The following is an 18,678-nucleotide window of genomic DNA, read 5'->3' as shown; positions in this document are numbered from 1 at the left end:
TCAGGTGGGACAACCACAGCAAAACCAGTTGTTGAAGGTGGCAAAAGAGCCGCTAGTAACAGGGGGTTATATAAATGAGGGAGGGGGGCGGGCGGAGCGAAGGATTGAGAGGGTGGGAGGGAGCAAATTTGACATTGAGGGCAAATAACCTGAGGAGCAGGGAGCGGTAAATGAACCTGCGCTGCAAGACTGACATGCACGGCAAATTTCTGAATGATGGGAATGAGCAGGGCTGGGTGTAAGAGACTGGAGATGCGGATATAAAAGCAAACTATAAAGCAGTTAAGGTTGTACAAGGTTAATAACATCCTTCCAATGATTGCTCAATTTGTATCCATCTTCTCGGTTGAAGTTATGTCTATGTTTATATATCTGGATGGCTTCATGAACAAACCTTTGATAGTAGCCAGAAGGTTTGCAGAGCACCTTGGTCTCGGAGAAAACAATATCATGAGAGCCCACAGCGTTATAGCAATGGTCGGCAGCGGCGGAAGAATTAGTTTTTGCCGTGTTTCAAATCTCGTGGACATGGTCAGAGACGTAACATTTCGTTTCCCCAATGTAACCACATTAATTCCATCCATACACCCATCCATCAAATTCACCATGGAAGTGGAGAAAGATGGCAAACTACCATTCCTCGATGTTTTGTTTGAGAAGAGACCTGATTTTCTTTACCTACGTGACTTTACCGAAATAACCAAAGAGTATGGATCCTTGCAGTCACGAAAACTTCAAATCTAGAATCATAGTGTAATCTATAGTGTAGTATACTAGTACAGCACACTGGTTATGCGCTGGAGAGTAAAACCCACAGCTACACATTTACGACTATAGTGTAGTCTATGATTGTGGGTTGGAGAGTAAAGACCACAGCACAACATTTACATGATCAGGTGGACAGACACAAAGTTGTGGAGAAATTCTCCTCCTCGTGTTATGGTCTGAAATAGAGGTAGGTTGGGGATGAATGTGACGTCGTCACTTGTGAGCCAATCAGGTGCGAAGACCAGAGGGAGGGAGAGGAGGGGGGTTTTAATTTATTCATATAGAGGGACTCCTCTACTTACGAACGAGTTAGGTGCCAGAGGTCTGCTCGTAAGTCGGTTTGTGTTCGTAAGTTCAACTTTACTCCTGTCGATTCCAAATATGTTATACGGCGTGTACACTAAACACGGAGAATGGCCTTAGAAGTTATGTAATCTCCTGGAGATGTCAATGGCTCTTTACGTTCCGCAAAAATATAAGCCACTGGTTTTTCACGTTCTGCAGATGTAGATGCCACTGGTTCTTCACGTTCTGCAGATGTAGATGCCACTGGTTCTTCACGTTCTGCAGATGTAGATGCCACTGGTTCTTCATGTTCTGCAGATGTAGATGCCACTGGTTCTTCATGTACTGCAGATGTAGATACCACTGGTTCTTCACATTCTGCAGATGTAGATGCCACTGGTTCTTCACGTTCTGCAGATGTAGATGCCACTGGTTCTTCACGTTCTGCAGATGTAGATGCCACTGGTTCTTCACGTTCTGCAGATGTTGATGTCACTGGTTCTTCACATTCTGCAGATGTAGATGCCACTGGTTCTTCATATTCTGCAGATGTAGATGCCACTGGTTCTTCATGTACTGCAGATGTAGATACCACTGGTTCTTCACATTCTGCAGATGAAGATGCCACTGGTTCTTCACGTTCTGCAGATGTAGATGCCACTGGTTCTTCACGTTCTGCAGATGTAGATGCCACTGGTTCTTCACGTTCTGCAGATGTACGTGCCACTGGTTCATCACGTTCTGCAGATGTAGGTGCCACTGGTTCTTCACGTTCTGCAGATGTTGATGTCACTGGTTCTTCACGTTCTGCAGATGTAGGTGCCACTGGTTCTTCACGTTCTGTAGATGCAGATGCCACTAGTTCTTCACGTTCTACAGATGTAGATGCCACTGGTTCTTCATGTTCTGCAGATGTAGATGCCACTGGTTCTTCATGTACTGCAGATGTAGATGCCACTGGTTCTTGACATTCTGCAGATGTAGATGCCACTGGTTCTTCATGTTCTGCAGATGTTGATGTCACTGGTTCTTCACATTCTGCAGATGTAGATGCCACTGGTTCTTCATGTTCTGCAGATGTAGATGCCACTGGTTCTTCATGTACTGCAGATGTAGATACCACTGGTTCTTCACATTCTGCAGATGTAGATGCCACTGGTTCTTCACGTTCTGCAGATGTAGATGCCACTGGTTCTTCACGTTCTGCAGATGTAGATGCCACTGGTTCTTCACGTTCTGCAGATGTTGATGTCACTGGTTCTTCACGTTCTGCAGATGTAGGTGCCACTGGTTCTTCACGTTCTGTAGACGCAGATGCCACTAGTTCTTCACGTTCTACAGATGTAGATGCCACTGGTTCTTCATGTTCTGCAGATGTAGATGCCACTGGTTCTTCATGTACTGCAGATGTAGATGCCACTGGTTCTTGACATTCTGCAGATGTAGATGCCACTGGTTCTTCACGTTCTGCAGATGTAGATGCCACTGGTTCTTCACGTTCTGCAGATGTAGATGCCACTGGTTCTTCACGTTCTGCATATGTAGTTGCCACTGGTTCTCCATGTTCTGGAGATGTAGATGCCACTGATTCTTCACGTTCTGCAGTTGTAGATGCCACTGGTTCTTCATGTACTGCAGATGTAGATGCCACTGTTTCTTCACGTTCTGCAGATGTAGATGCCACTGGTTGTTCACGTTCTGCAGATGTTGATGTCACTGGTTCTTCACGTTCTGCAGATGTAGGTGCCACTGGTTCTTCACGTTCTGTAGATGCAGATGCCACTAGTTCTTCACGTTCTACAGATGTAGATACCACTGGTTCTTCACATTCTGCAGATGTAGATGCCACTGGTTCTTCACGTTCTGCAGATGTAGGTGCCACTGGTTCATCACGTTCTGCAGATGTAGGTGCCACTGGTTCTTCACGTTCTGCAGATGTTGATGTCACTGGTTCTTCACGTTCTGCAGATGTAGGTGCCACTGGTTCTTCACGTTCTGTAGATGCAGATGCCACTAGTTCTTCACGTTCTACAGATGTAGATGCCACTGGTTCTTCATGTTCTGCAGATGTAGATGCCACTGGTTCTTCATGTACTGCAGATGCAGATGCCACTGGTTCTTGACATTCTGCAGATGTAGATGCCACTGGTTCTTCATGTTCTGCAGATGTTGATGTCACTGGTTCTTCACATTCTGCAGATGTAGATGCCACTGGTTCTTCATGTTCTGCAGATGTAGATGCCACTGGTTCTTCATGTACTGCAGATGTAGATACCACTGGTTCTTCACATTCTGCAGATGTAGATGCCACTGGTTCTTCACGTTCTGCAGATGTAGATGCCACTGGTTCTTCACGTTCTGCAGATGTAGATGCCACTGGTTCTTCACGTTCTGCAGATGTTGATGTCACTGGTTCTTCATGTACTGCAGATGTAGATGCCACTGGTTCTTGACATTCTGCAGATGTAGATGCCACTGGTTCTTCACGTTCTGCAAATGTAGATGCCACTGGTTCTTCACGTTCTGCAGATGTAGATGCCACTGGTTCTTCACGTTCTGCATATGTAGTTGCCACTGGTTCTCCATGTTCTGGAGATGTAGATGCCACTGATTCTTCACGTTCTGCAGTTGTAGATGCCACTGGTTCTTCATGTACTGCAGATGTAGATGCCACTGTTTCTTCACGTTCTGCAGATGTAGATGCCACTGGTTCTTCACGTTCTGCAGATGTTGATGTCACTGGTTCTTCACGTTCTGCAGATGTAGGTGCCACTGGTTCTTCACGTTCTGTAGATGCAGATGCCACTAGTTCTTCACGTTCTACAGATGTAGATGCCACTGGTTCTTCATGTTCTCCAGATGTAGATGCCACTGGTTCTTCATGTACTGCAGATGTAGATGCCACTAGTTCTTGACATTCTGCAGATGTAGATGCCACTGGTTCTTCACGTTCTGCAGATGTTGATGTCACTGGTTCTTCACATTCTGCAGATGTAGATGCCACTGGTTCTTCATGTTCTGCAGATGTAGATGCCACTGGTTCTTCATGTACTGCAGATGTAGATACCACTGGTTCTTCACATTCTGCAGATGTAGATGCCACTGGTTCTTCACGTTCTGCAGATGTAGATGCCACTGGTTCTTCACGTTCTGCAGATGTAGATGCCACTGGTTCTTCACGTTCTGCAGATGTTGATGTCACTGGTTCTTCACGTTCTGCAGATGTAGGTGCCACTGGTTCTTCACGTTCTGTAGATGCAGATGCCACTAGTTCTTCACGTTCTACAGATGTAGATGCCACTGGTTCTTCATGTTCTGCAGATGTAGATGCCACTGGTTCTTCATGTACTGCAGATGTAGATGCCACTGGTTCTTGACATTCTGCAGATGTAGATGCCACTGGTTCTTCACGTTCTGCAGATGTAGATGCCACTGGTTCTTCACGTTCTGCAGATGTAGATGCCACTGGTTCTTCACGTTCTGCATATGTAGTTGCCACTGGTTCTCCATGTTCTGGAGATGTAGATGCCACTGATTCTTCACGTTCTGCAGTTGTAGATGCCACTGGTTCTTCATGTACTGCAGATGTAGATGCCACTGGTTCTTCACGTTCTACAGATGTAGATGCCACTGGTACTTCACGTTCTGCAAATGTAGATGCCACTGGTTCTCCATGCGCGGGAGATGTAGATGCCACTGATTCTTCACGTTCCACAGATATAGATGCCACTGGTTATTCACGTTCTGCAGATGTAGATGCCACTAGTTCTTCACGTTCTGCAGATGTAGATGCCACTGGTTCTTCACGTTCTACAGATGTAGATGCCACTGGTTCTTCAAGTTCTGCAGATGTAGATGCCACTGATTCTTCATGTACTGCAGATGTAGATGCCACTGGTTCTTCACGTTCTGCAGATGTAGATGCCACTGGTTCTTCACGTTCTGCAGATGTAGCTGCCACTGGTTCTTCACGTTCTGCAGATGTAGATGCCACTGGTTCTTCACGTTCTGCAGATGTAGATGCCACTGGTTCTTCACGTTCCACAGATGTTGATGCCACTGGTTCTTCCTGTTCTGCAGATGTAGATGCCACTGGTTCTTCACGTTCTACAGATGTAGATGCCACTGGTACTTCACGTTCTGCAAATGTAGATGCCACTGGTTCTCCATGCGCGGGAGATGTAGATGCCACTGATTCTTCACGTTCCACAGATATAGATGCCACTGGTTATTCACGTTCTGCAGATGTAGATGCCACTAGTTCTTCACGTTCTGCAGATGTAGATGCCAAAGGTTCTTCACGTTCTGCAGATGTAGATGCCACTGGTTCTTCACGTTCTGCAGATGTAGATGCCACTAATTCTTCATGTACTGCAGATGTAGATGCCACTGGTTCTTCACGTTCTGCAGATGTAGATGCCACTGGTTCTTCACGTTCTGCAGATGTAGATGCCACTGGTTCTTCACGTTCTGCAGATGTAGATGCCACTGGTTCTTCACGTTCTGCAGATGTAGATGCCACTGGTTCTTCACGTTCCACAGATGTTGATGCCACTGGTTCTTCCTGTTCTGCAGATGTAGATGCCACTGGTTCTTCACGTTCTACAGATGTAGATGCCACTGGTACTTCACGTTCTGCAAATGTAGATGCCACTGGTTCTCCATGCGCGGGAGATGTAGATGCCACTGATTCTTCACGTTCCACAGATATAGATGCCACTGGTTATTCACGTTCTGCAGATGTAGATGCCACTAGTTCTTCACGTTCTGCAGATGTAGATGCCAAAGGTTCTTCACGTTCTGCAGATGTAGATGCCACTGGTTCTTCACGTTCTGCAGATGTAGATGCCACTGATTCTTCATGTACTGCAGATGTAGATGCCACTGGTTCTTCACGTTCTGCAGATGTAGATGCCACTGGTTCTTCACGTTCTGCAGATGTAGATGCCACTGGTTCTTCACGTTCTGCAGATGTAGATGCCACTGGTTCTTCACGTTCTGCAGATGTAGATGCCACTGGTTCTTCACGTTCTACAGATGTATATGCCACTGGTTCTTCATGTACTGCAGATGTAGATGCCACTGGTTCTTCACGTTCTACAGATGTAGATGCCACTGGTACTTCACGTTCTGCAAATGTAGATGCCACCACTCCCGCCATCTATTGTGTGGGAGCAGTTGAACTTACGACTCTTGGTCCGAAAGGGCAACCTGGACGTACAGGACCTGGTTTATTCGTATCTCCGAAAGTTCGTAGATCGAAAGTTTGCAAGCAGAGGAGAGAAAATGACAATGGAATCGGCGACACCACGTGTTAAAGCGACACGACGTGTTAAAACGTCACCACGTGTTAAAGCGTCACCACGTCTTAAAGCGTCACCACGTGTTAAAGCGTCACCACGTCTTAAAGCGTCACCACGTGTTAAAGCGATACCACGTGTTAAAGCGTCACCACGTGTTAAAGCGTCACCACGTGTTAAAGCGTCACCACGTGTTAAAGCGACACCACGTGTTAAAGTGTCACCACGTGTTAAAGCGTCACCACGTGTTAAAGCGTCACCACGTCTTAAAGCGACACCACGTGTTAAAGCGTCACCACGTGTTAAAGCGTCACCACGTCTTAAAGCGACACCACGTGTTAAAGCGACACCACGTGTTAAAGTGTCACCACGTGTTAAAGCGTCACCACGTGTTAAAGCGTCACCACGTGTTAAAGTGTCACCACGTGTTAAAGCGACACCACGTGTTAAAGTGTCACCACGTGTTAAAGCGACACCACGTGTTAAAGCGACACCACGTGTTAAAGCGTCACCACGTGTTAAAGCGTCACCACGTCTTAAAGCGACACCACGTGTTAAAGCGTCACCACGTGTTAAAGCGACACCACGTGTTAAAGCGTCACCACGTGTTAAAGCGTCACCACGTCTTAAAGCGTCACCACGTGTTAAAGCGTCACCACGTCTTAAAGCATCACCACGTGTTAAAGCGTCACCACGTGTTAAAGCGTCACCACGTGTTAAAGCGTCACCACGTGTTAAAGCGTCACCACGTGTTAAAGCGTCACCACGTGTTAAAGCGTCACCACGTGTTAAAGCGTCACCACGTGTTAAAGTGTCACCACGTGTTAAAGCGTCACCACGTCTTAAAGCGTCACCACGTGTTAAAGCGACACCACGTGTTAAAGCGTCACCACGTGTTAAAGCGTCACCAGGTGTTAAAGCGACACCACGTGTTAAAGCGACACCACGTGTTAAAGCGTCACCACGTGTTAAAGCGTCACCACGTGTTAAAGCGTCACCACGTGTTAAAGCGACACCACGTGTTAAAGCGTCACCACGTGTTAATGCGTCACCGCGTGTTAAAGCGACACCACGTGTTAAAGCATCACCACGTGTTAAAGCGTCACCACGTGTTAAAGCGTCACCACGTGTTAAAGCGTCACCACGTGTTAAAGCGTCACCACGTGTTAAAGCGTCACCACGTGTTAAAGCGTCACCACGTGTTAAAGCGTCACCACGTGTTAAAGCGTCACCACGTGTTAAAGCGTCACCACGTTGTTAAAGCGTCACCACGTGTTAAAGCGACACCACGTTGTTAAAGCGTCACCACGTGTTAAAGCGTCACCACGTGTTAAAGCGTCACCACGTGTTAAAGCGTCACCACGTTGTTAAAGCGTCACCACGTGTTAAAGCGACACCACGTGTTAAAGCGTCACCACGTGTTAAAGCGTCACCACGTTGTTAAAGCGTCACCACGTTGTTAAAGCGACACCACGTTGTTAAAGCGTCACCACGTGTTAAAGCGTCACCACGTGTTAAAGCGTCACCACGTGTTAAAGCTTCACCACGTGTTAAAGCGTCACCACGTGTTAAAGCGTCACCAGGTGTTAAAGCGACACCACGTGTTAAAGCGTCACCACGTGTTAAAGCGTCACCACGTCTTAAAGCGACACCACGTGTTAAAGCGTCACCACGTCTTAAAGCGACACCACGTTGTTAAAGCGTCACCACGTGTTAAAGCGTCACCACGTGTTAAAGCGTCACCACGTGTTAAAGCGTCACCACGTGTTAAAGCGTCACCACGTGTTAAAGCGTCACCACGTGTTAAAGCGACACCACGTTGGTAAAGCGTCACCACGTGTTAAAGCGACACCACGTGTTAAAGCGTCACCACATGTTAAAGCGTCACCAGGTGTTAAAGCGACACCACGTGTTAAAGCGTCACCAGGTGTTAAAGCGACACCACGTGTTAAAGCGTCACCACGTGTTAAAGCGACACCACGTGTTAAAGCGTCACCACGTGTTAAAGCGTCACCACGTGTTAAAGCGTCACAACGTGTTAAAGCTTCACCACGTGTTAAAGCGACACCACGTGTTAAAGCGTCACCACGTGTTAAAGCGTCACCACGTGTTAAAGCGACACCACGTGTTAAAGCGACACCACGTGTTAAAGCGTCACCACGTGTTAAAGCGTCACCACGTTGGTAAAGCGACACCACGTGTTAAAGCGTCACCACGTCTTAAAGCATCACCACGTGTTAAAGCGACACCACGTCTTAAAGCGTCACCACGTTGTTAAAGCGTCACCACGTGTTAAAGCTTCACCACGTGTTAAAGCATCACCACGTGTTAAAGCGACACCACGTGTTAAAGCGTCACCACGTGTTAAAGCGTCACCACGTGTTAAAGCGACACCACGTGTTAAAGCGTCACCACGTGTTAAAGCGACACGACGTGTTAAAGTTACACCACGTGTTAAAGTTACACCACGTGTTAAAGCGACACCACGTGTTAAAGTTACACCACGTGTTAAAGCGTCACCACGTGTTAAAGCGTCACCACGTGTTAAAGCGTCACCACGTTGTTAAAGCGTCACCACGTGTTAAAGCGACACCACGTGTTAAAGCGTCACCACGTTGTTAAAGCGTCACCACGTGTTAAAGCGTCACCACGTGTTAAAGCTTCACCACGTGTTAAAGCGTCACCACGTGTTAAAGCGTCACCACGTGTTAAAGCGTCACCACGTGTTAAAGCGTCACCACGTGTTAAAGCGTCACCACGTGTTAAAGCGTCACCACGTGTTAAAGCGTCACCACGTGTTAAAGCGACACCACGTGTTAAAGCGTCACCACGTGTTAAAGCGACACCACGTGTTAAAGCGTCACCACGTGTTAAAGCGTCACCACGTGTTAAAGCGTCACCACGTGTTAAAGCGTCACCACGTGTTAAAGCGTCACCACGTGTTAAAGCGTCACCACGTGTTAAAGCGACACCACGTGTTAAAGCGTCACCACGTGTTAAAGCATCACCACGTGTTAAAGCGTCACCACGTGTTAAAGCGTCACCACGTGTTAAAGCGACACCACGTGTTAAAGCGACACCACGTTGTTAAAGCGTCACCACGTGTTAAAGCGTCACCACGTGTTAAAGCTTCACCACGTGTTAAAGCGTCACCACGTGTTAAAGCGTCACCACGTGTTAAAGCGTCACCACGTGTTAAAGCGTCACCACGTGTTAAAGCGTCACCACGTGTTAAAGCGTCACCACGTGTTAAAGCGTCACCACGTGTTAAAGCGTCACCACGTGTTAAAGCGACACCACGTGTTAAAGCGTCACCACGTGTTAAAGCATCACCACGTGTTAAAGCGTCACCACGTGTTAAAGCGACACCACGTGTTAAAGCATCACCACGTGTTAAAGCGACACCACGTGTTAAAGCGACACCACGTTGGTAAAGCGACACCATGTGTTAAAGCGACACCACGTGTTAAAGCGTCACCACGTGTTAAAGCGTCACCACGTTGATAAAGCGTCACCACGTGTTAAAGCGTCACCACGTTGATAAAGCGTCACCACGTGTTAAAGCGACACCACGTGTTAAAGCGTCACCACGTCTTAAAGCGTCACCACGTGTTAAAGCGACACCACGTGTTAAAGCGTCACCACGTGTTAAAGCATCACCACGTGTTAAAGCGTCACCACGTGTTAAAGCGTCACCACGTGTTAAAGCGTCACCACGTGTTAAAGCGTCACCACGTGTTAAAGCGTCACCACGTGTTAAAGCGACACCACGTGTTAAAGCGTCACCACGTGTTAAAGCGTCACCACGTTGGTAAAGCGACACCACGTGTTAAAGCGTCACCACGTGTTAAAGCATCACCACGTGTTAAAGCGTCACCACGTGTTAAAGTTACACCACGTGTTAAAGCGACACCACGTGTTAAAGCGTCACCACGTGTTAAAGCGTCACCACGTGTTAAAGCGTCACCACGTGTTAAAGCGTCACCACGTGTTAAAGCGTCACCACGTTGGTAAAGCGTCACCACGTGTTAAAGCGTCACCACGTGTTAAAGCGACACCACGTGTTAAAGCGACACCACGTGTTAAAGCGTCACCACGTTGGTAAAGCGACACCACGTGTTAAAGCGTCACCACGTGTTAAAGCGTCACCACGTGTTAAAGCGACACCACGTGTTAAAGCGTCACCACGTGTTAAAGCGACACCACGTGTTAAAGCGTCACCACGTGTTAAAGTTACACCACGTGTTAAAGCGACACCACGTGTTAAAGCGTCACCACGTTGTTAAAGCGTCACCACGTGTTAAAGCGTCACCACGTGTTAAAGCGACACCACGTGTTAAAGCGACACCACGTGTTAAAGCGACACCACGTCTTAAAGCGACACCACGTGTTAAAGCGACACCACGTGTTAAAGCGACACCACGTCTTAAAGCGTCACCACGTGTTAAAGCGACACCACGTGTTAAAGCGTCACCACGTGGTAAAGTGTCACCACGTGTTAATGCGTCACCACGTGTTAAAGCGTCACCACGTGTTAAAGCGACACCACGTGTTAAAGCGTCACCACGTGTTAAAGTTACACCACGTGTTAAAGCGACACCACGTGTTAAAGCGTCACCACGTGTTAAAGCGACACCACGTGTTAAAGCGTCACCACGTGTTAAAGCATCACCACGTGTTAAAGCGTCACCACGTGTTAAAGCGTCACCACGTGTTAAAATGTCACCACGTGTTAAAGCGACACCACGTGTTAAAGCGTCACCACGTGTTAAAGCGTCACCACGTGTTAAAGTGTCACCACGTGTTAAAGTGTCACCACGTTGTTAAAGCATCACCACGTGTTAAAGCGACACCACGTGTTAAAGCGTCACCACGTGTTAAAGCGTCACCACGTGTTAAAGTGTCACCACGTGTTAAAGCATCACCACGTGTTAAAGCGTCACCACGTGTTAAAGCGTCACCACGTGTTAAAGCGTCACCATGTGTTAAAGTGTCACCACGTGTTAAAGCGACACCACGTGTTAAAGTGTCACCACGTGTTAAAGTGTCACCACGTGTTAAAGCGTCACCACGTGTTAAAGCGTCACCACGTGTTAAAGCGTCACCACGTGTTAAAGCGTCACCACGTGTTAAAGCGACACCACGTGTTAAAGCGACACCACGTGTTAAAGCGTCACCACGTGTTAAAGCATCACCACGTGTTAAAGTGTCACCACGTGTTAAAGCGACACCACGTGTTAAAGCGTCACCACGTGTTAAAGCGTCACCACGTGTTAAAGCGACACCACGTGTTAAAGCGTCACCACGTGTTAAAGCATCACCACGTGTTAAAGCGTCACCACGTGTTAAAGCGTCACCACGTGTTAAAATGTCACCACGTGTTAAAGCGACACCACGTCTTAAAGCGACACCACGTGTTAAAGCGTCACCACGTGTTAAAGCGTCACCACGTGTTAAAGCGTCACCACGTGTTAAAGCGTCACCACGTGTTAAAGCGTCACCATGTGTTAAAGCGTCACCACGTGTTAAAGTGTCACCACGTGTTAAAGCGACACCACGTGTTAAAGCGTCACCACGTGTTAAAGCGTCACCACGTGTTAAAGCGTCACCACGTGTTAAAGCGTCACCACGTGTTAAAGCGACACCACGTTGTTAAAGCGTCACCACGTGTTAAAGCGACACCACGTGTTAAAGCGTCACCACGTGTTAAAGCATCACCACGTGTTAAAGCGTCACTACGTGTTAAAGCGTCACCACGTTGGTAAAGCGTCACCACGTGTTAAAGCGACACCACGTGTTAAAGCGACACCACGTGTTAAAGCGACACCACGTTGTTAAAGCGACACCACGTTGTTAAAGCGACACCACGTGTTAAAGCGACACCACGTGTTAAAGCGTCACCACGTGTTAAAGCGTCACCACGTGTTAAAGCGTCACCACGTGTTAAAGCGACACCACGTGTTAAAGCGTCACCACGTGTTAAAGCGACACCACGTGTTAAAGCGACACCACGTGTTAAAGCGTCACCACGTGTTAAAGCGACACCACGTGTTAAAGCGTCACCGCGTGTTAAAGCGACACGACGTGTTAAAGCGTCACCACGTGTTAAAGCATCACCACGTGTTAAAGCGTCACCACGTGTTAAAGCGACACCACGTGTTAAAGCGTCACCACGTGTTAAAGCGTCACCACGTGTTAAAGCGTCACCACGTGTTAAAGCATCACCACGTGTTAAAGCATCACCACGTGTTAAAGCGACACCACGTGTTAAAGCGTCACCGCGTGTTAAAGCGTCACCACGTGTTAAAGCATCACCACGTGTTAAAGCGACACCACGTGTTAAAGCGACACCACGTGTTAAAGTTACACCACGTGTTAAAGTTACACCACGTGTTAAAGCGACACCACGTGTTAAAGCGACACCACGTGTTAAAGCGTCACCACGTGTTAATGCGTCACCACGTGTTAAAGCGTCACCACGTGTTAAAGCGTCACCACGTGTTAAAGCGTCACGTGTTAAAGCGACACCACGTGTTAAAGTTACACCACTTGTTAAAGCGTCACCACGTGTTAAAGCGTCACCACGTGTTAAAGCGACACCACGTGTTAAAGCGTCACCACGTGTTAAAGCATCACCACGTGTTAAAGCGTTTACCACGTGTTAAAGCGTCACCACGTGTTAAAGCGACACCACGTGTTAAAGCATCACCACGTGTTAAAGCGTTTACCACGTGTTAAAGCGTCACCACGTGTTAAAGCGTTTACCACGTGTTAAAGCGACACCACGTGTTAAAGCATCACCACGTGTTAAAGCGTCACTACGTGTTAAAGCGTCACCACGTTGGTAAAGCGACACCACGTGTTAAAGCGTCACCACGTGTTAAAGCGTCACCACGTGTTAAAACGTCACCACGTGTTAAAGCGTCACCACGTGTTAAAGCGTCACCACGTGTTAAAGCATCACCACGTGTTAAATCGTCACCACGTGTTAAAGCGACACCACGTGTTAAAGCGTCACCACGTGTTAAAGCGTCACCACGTGTTAAAGCGTCACCACGTGTTAAAGCGTCACCACGTGTTAAAGCGTCACCACGTGTTAAAGCGACACCACGTGTTAAAGCGTCACCACGTTGTTAAAGCGACACCACGTGTTAAAGCGTCACCACGTGTTAAAGCGTCACCACGTGTTAAAGCGTCACCACGTGTTAAAGCGTCACCACGTGTTAAAGCATCACCACGTGTTAAATCGTCACCACGTGTTAAAGCGACACCACGTTGTTAAAGCGACACCACGTGTTAAAGCGTCACCACGTGTTAAAGCGTCACCACGTGTTAAAGCGACACCACGTGTTAAAGCGTCACCACGTGTTAAAGCGTCACCACGTGTTAAAGCGTCACCACGTGTTAAAGCGTCACCACGTGTTAAAGCGTCACCACGTGTTAAAGCGACACCACGTGTTAAAGCATCACCACGTGTTAAAGCATCACCACGTGTTAAAGCGTCACCACGTTGGTAAAGCGTCACCACGTGTTAAAGCGACACCACGTGTTAAAGCGTCACCACGTGTTAAATCGTCACCACGTGTTAAAGTTACACCACGTGTTAAAGCGTCACCACGTGTTAAAGCGACACCACGTGTTAAAGCGACACCACGTGTTAAAGTTACACCACGTGTTAAAGTTACACCACGTGTTAAAGCGTCACCACGTTGGTAAAGCGTCACCACGTGTTAAAGCGTCACTACGTGTTAAAGCGACACCACGTGTTAAAGCGTCACCACGTGTTAAAGCGTCACCACGTTGTTAAAGCGACACCACGTGTTAAAGCGACACCACGTGTTAAAGCGTCACCACGTGTTAAAGCGTCACTATGTGTTAAAGCGTCACCACGTTGGTAAAGCGACACCACGTGTTAAAGCGTCACCACGTGTTAAAGCGACACCACGTGTTAAAGCATCACCACGTGTTAAAGCGACACCACGTGTTAAAACGTCACCACGTGTTAAAGCGACACCACGTGTTAAAGCGTCACCACGTGTTAAAGCGTCACCACGTGTTAAAGCGTCACCACGTGTTAAAGCGACACCACGTGTTAAAGCGTCACCACGTTGTTAAAGCGACACCACGTGTTAAAGTGTCACCACGTTGTTAAAGCGACACCACGTGTTAAAGCGTCACCACGTTGTTAAAGCGACACCACGTGTTAAAGCGACACCACGTGTTAAAGCGTCACCACGTGTTAAAGCGTCACCACGTGTTAAAGCGTCACCACGTCTTAAAGCGACACCACGTGTTAAAGCGTCACCACGTGTTAAAGCGTCACCACGTGTTAAAGCGACACCATGTGTTAAAGCATCACCACGTGTTAAAGCGTCACCACGTTGTTAAATCGTCACCATGTGTTAAAGCGACACCACGTGTTAAAGCGTCACCACGTTGTTAAAGCGACACCACGTGTTAAAGTGTCACCACGTGTTAAAGCATCACCACGTGTTAAAGCGACACGACGTGTTAAAGCGTCACCACGTGTTAAAGCGACACCACGTGTTAAAGCGTCACCACGTGTTAAAGCGTCACCACGTGTTAATGTTACACCACGTGTTAAAGTGTCACCACGTGTTAAAGTGTCACCACATGTTAAAGCGTCACCACGTGTTAAAGCGTCACCACGTGTTAAAGCGACACCACGTGTTAAAGCGTCACCACGTCGTAATGCGTCACGTGTTAAAGCGTCACCACGTGTTAAAGTGTCACCACGTGTTAAAGCGACACCACGTGTTAAAGCGTCACCACGTCGTAATGCGTCACGTGTTAAAGCGTCACCACGTGTTAAAGCGTCACCACGTGTTAAAGCGTCACCATGTGTTAAAGCGTCACCACGTGTTAAAGCGTCACCACGTGTTAAAGCGACACCACGTGTTAAAGCGACACCACGTGTTAAAGCGTCACCACGTGTTAAAGCGTCACTATGTGTTAAAGCGTCACCACGTTGGTAAAGCGACACCACGTGTTAAAGCGTCACCACGTGTTAAAGCGACACCACGTGTTAAAGCATCACCACGTGTTAAAGCGACACCACGTGTTAAAACGTCACCACGTGTTAAAGCGTCACCACGTGTTAAAGCGTCACCACGTGTTAAAGCGTCACCACGTTGTTAAAGCGTCACCACGTGTTAAAGCGTCACCACGTGTTAAAGCATCACCACGTGTTAAAGCGTCACCACGTGTTAAAACGTCACCACGTGTTAAAGCGTCACCACGTGTTAAAGCGTCACCACGTGTTAAAGCGTCACCACGTGTTAAAGCGTCACCACGTGTTAAAGCGTCACCACGTGTTAAAGCGTCACCACGTGTTAAAGCGTCACCACGTGTTAAAGCATCACCACGTTGGCAAAGCGTCACCACGTGTTAAAGCGTCACCACGTGTTAAAGCGACACCACGTGTTAAAGCGTCACCACGTGTTAAAGCGACACCACGTTGTTAAAGCATCACCACGTGTTAAAGCGTCACCACGTGTTAAAGCGTCACCACGTGTTAAAGCGTCACCACGTTGGTAAAGCGTCACCACGTGTTAAAGCGACACCACGTGTTAAAGCGTCACCACGTGTTAAAGCGACACCACGTGTTAAAGCATCACCACGTGTTAAAGCGACACCACGTTGTTAAAGCGTCACCACGTGTTAAAGTGTCACCACGTGTTAAAGCGTCACCACGTGTTAAAGCGACACCACGTGTTAAAGCGACACCACGTTGTTAAAGCGTCACCACGTGTTAAAACGTCACCACGTGTTAAAGCGTCACCACGTGTTAAAGCGTCACCACGTGTTAAAGCGTCACCACGTTGTTAAAGCGTCACCACGTGTTAAAGCGTCACCACGTGTTAAAGCATCACCACGTGTTAAAGCGTCACCACGTGTTAAAACGTCACCACGTGTTAAAGCGTCACCACGTGTTAAAGCATCACCACGTGTTAAAGCGACACCACGTGTTAAAACGTCACCACGTGTTAAAGCGTCACCACGTGTTAAAGCGTCACCACGTTGTTAAAGCGTCACCACGTTGGCAAAGCGTCACCACGTGTTAAAGCGTCACCACGTGTTAAAGCGACACCACGTGTTAAAGCGACACCACGTGTTAAAGCGTCACCACGTGTTAAAGCGACACCACGTGTTAAAGTTACACCACGTCTTAAAGCGACACCACGTGTTAAAGCGTCACCACGTCTTAAAGCGTCACCACGTGTTAAAACGTCACCACGTGTTAAAGCGTCACCACGTGTTAAAGCGACACCACGTGTTAAAGCGTCACCACGTGTTAAAGCGACACCACGTGTTAAAGCGACACCACGTGTTAAAGCGACACCACGTTGTTAAAGCGTCACCATGTGTTAAAGCGTCACCACGTGTTAAAGCGTCACCACGTGTTAAAGCGTCACCACGTGTTAAAGCATCACCACGTGTTAAAGCGCCACCACGTGTTAAAGTTACACCACTTGTTAAAGCGTCACCATGTGTTAAAGCGTCACCACGTGTTAAAGCGTCACCACGTGTTAAAGCGTCACCACGTTGGTAAAGCGTCACCACGTGTTAAAGCGTCACCACGTGTTAAAGCGTCACCACGTGTTAAAGCGACACCACGTTGTTAAAGCGTCACCACGTGTTAAAGCATCACCACGTGTTAAAGCGTCACCACGTGTTAAAGCGTCACCACGTGTTAAAGCGTCACCACGTGTTAAAACGACACCACGTGTTAAAGCGTCACCACGTGTTAAAGCGACACCACGTGTTAAAGCGACACCACGTGTTAAAGCGTCACCACGTGTTAAAGTTACACCACGTTGTTAAAGCGACACCACGTGTTAAAGCGACACCACGTGTTAAAGCGTCACCACGTGTTAAAGCGACACCACGTGTTAAAGCGACACCACGTGTTAAAGCGTCACCACGTGTTAAAGCGTCACCACGTGTTAAAGCATCACCACGTGTTAAAGCGTCACCACGTCTTAAAGCGACACCACGTTGTTAAAGCATCACCACGTGTTAAAGTGTCACCACGTGTTAAAGCGTCACCACGTGTTAAAGCGACACCACGTGTTAAAGCGTCACCACGTGTTAAAGCGTCACCACGTGTTAAAGCGTCACCACGTTGGTAAAGCGTCACCACGTGTTAAAGCGACACCACGTGTTAAAGCGTCACCACGTGTTAAAGCGTCACCACGTGTTAAAGCATCACCACGTCTTAAAGCGACACCACGTGTTAAAGCGACACCACGTGTTAAAGCGACACCACTTGTTAAAGCGACACCACTTGTTAAATATGTCCGCCTCGGCGTCACAGAGCGCGCTGCGGGCCACGTGCGTGGCTCACCTGCTGCTGGCCGTGGCACACGGTGGCGGTGGCGGTGGTGGTGGCGGAGGTGGAGGCGGCTTCGCGGCGGCGTCGGCGGTGGCTTCTTGCAACAGCACGTGGCAATACCGGCGACACGGCGGTGCCTGCTGTAGCAAGTGCACACCAGGTGGGTGACAGAGGCTCTGTCTCTCGAACACAAGGACAAAAGATGCCCACCCCCTCCCGTGTAGCCTTAACAGGACTGGTAGGGGTTCAGTTCAGTACCATTTCAGTTACATTTATAATGGTATAGCCACGTGAGCCATTCGGCTCTTGAATCGGGTGCAACCGCAACAAAACAAAAAACAAAAACACGAACAAGAAAAACATCTTAAAGTGACCGTGTGTGTGACTGTGCAAACAGAAAATCCAAGAAAAAAAAAAACATCAAAATATTCATATTCTTAGTTTTTTCGGTAAAGTCACATTGAAGAGAAACAACAAAATAATAAAATATATATAATAATAATAAATTCTCACGACGTTTCGACCATAACTCAAACGGTCATCTTCAGGTGTGTTGGTTTGCGGAGGCCCGGGACCGGCTACGATAATTTATGCAAACCAACACACCTGAAGATGACCGTTTGAGTTATGGTCGAAACGTCGTGAGAATTTTTTATTGTTTTATATATATATTATTATTTTGTTGTTTCTCTTCAACGTGACTTTACCGAAAAAACTAAGAATATGAATTACTGCAGTCACGAAAGCTTTAAATCAAAATCTTTCCTATGGTTACTAAGCCAGAATCCATCTTTTCGGAAAGAAATTGTCTCTGTGCTTGTATATGTGAATGGCCTCATGAACGAATCTCTCATGGTAGCCGGTTAGTTTGCAAAGAACCTCCGTCTTGGAGAAGTCAATGTCGTGTGAGCCCACTGAATTATAACAGTGATCTGCCACGGCAGAGGAGTTCGTTCTACCGTGTTTCAA

General features: G+C 47.6%; 1 protein-coding gene across 1 annotated transcript in view; it reads left to right on the top strand.

Annotated features, from left to right (window-relative positions):
* LOC116956655 (tumor necrosis factor receptor superfamily member 11A-like) overlaps positions 1-18,678 on the top strand; it is a 43,944-nt gene that overhangs the window by 8,938 nt on the left and 16,328 nt on the right. Inside the window, exon 2 of the mRNA XM_032978425.2 lies at positions 17,692-17,869. Coding sequence (XP_032834316.2) covers positions 17,692-17,869 — 178 coding nt within the window. The remainder of the gene's footprint in view (positions 1-17,691; positions 17,870-18,678) is intronic.

This window comes from Petromyzon marinus, chromosome 66 (genome assembly GCF_048934315.1).
Source record: "Petromyzon marinus isolate PM22_M1 ecotype Great Lakes invasive population chromosome 66, UKy_Petmar_22M1.pri1.0, whole genome shotgun sequence".
In the NCBI taxonomy this organism is placed as follows: Eukaryota; Metazoa; Chordata; class Hyperoartia; order Petromyzontiformes; family Petromyzontidae; genus Petromyzon; species Petromyzon marinus.
Note: the sequence above shows the minus strand (reverse complement) of the source record. Positions and strands in the feature narration are given on the sequence as shown.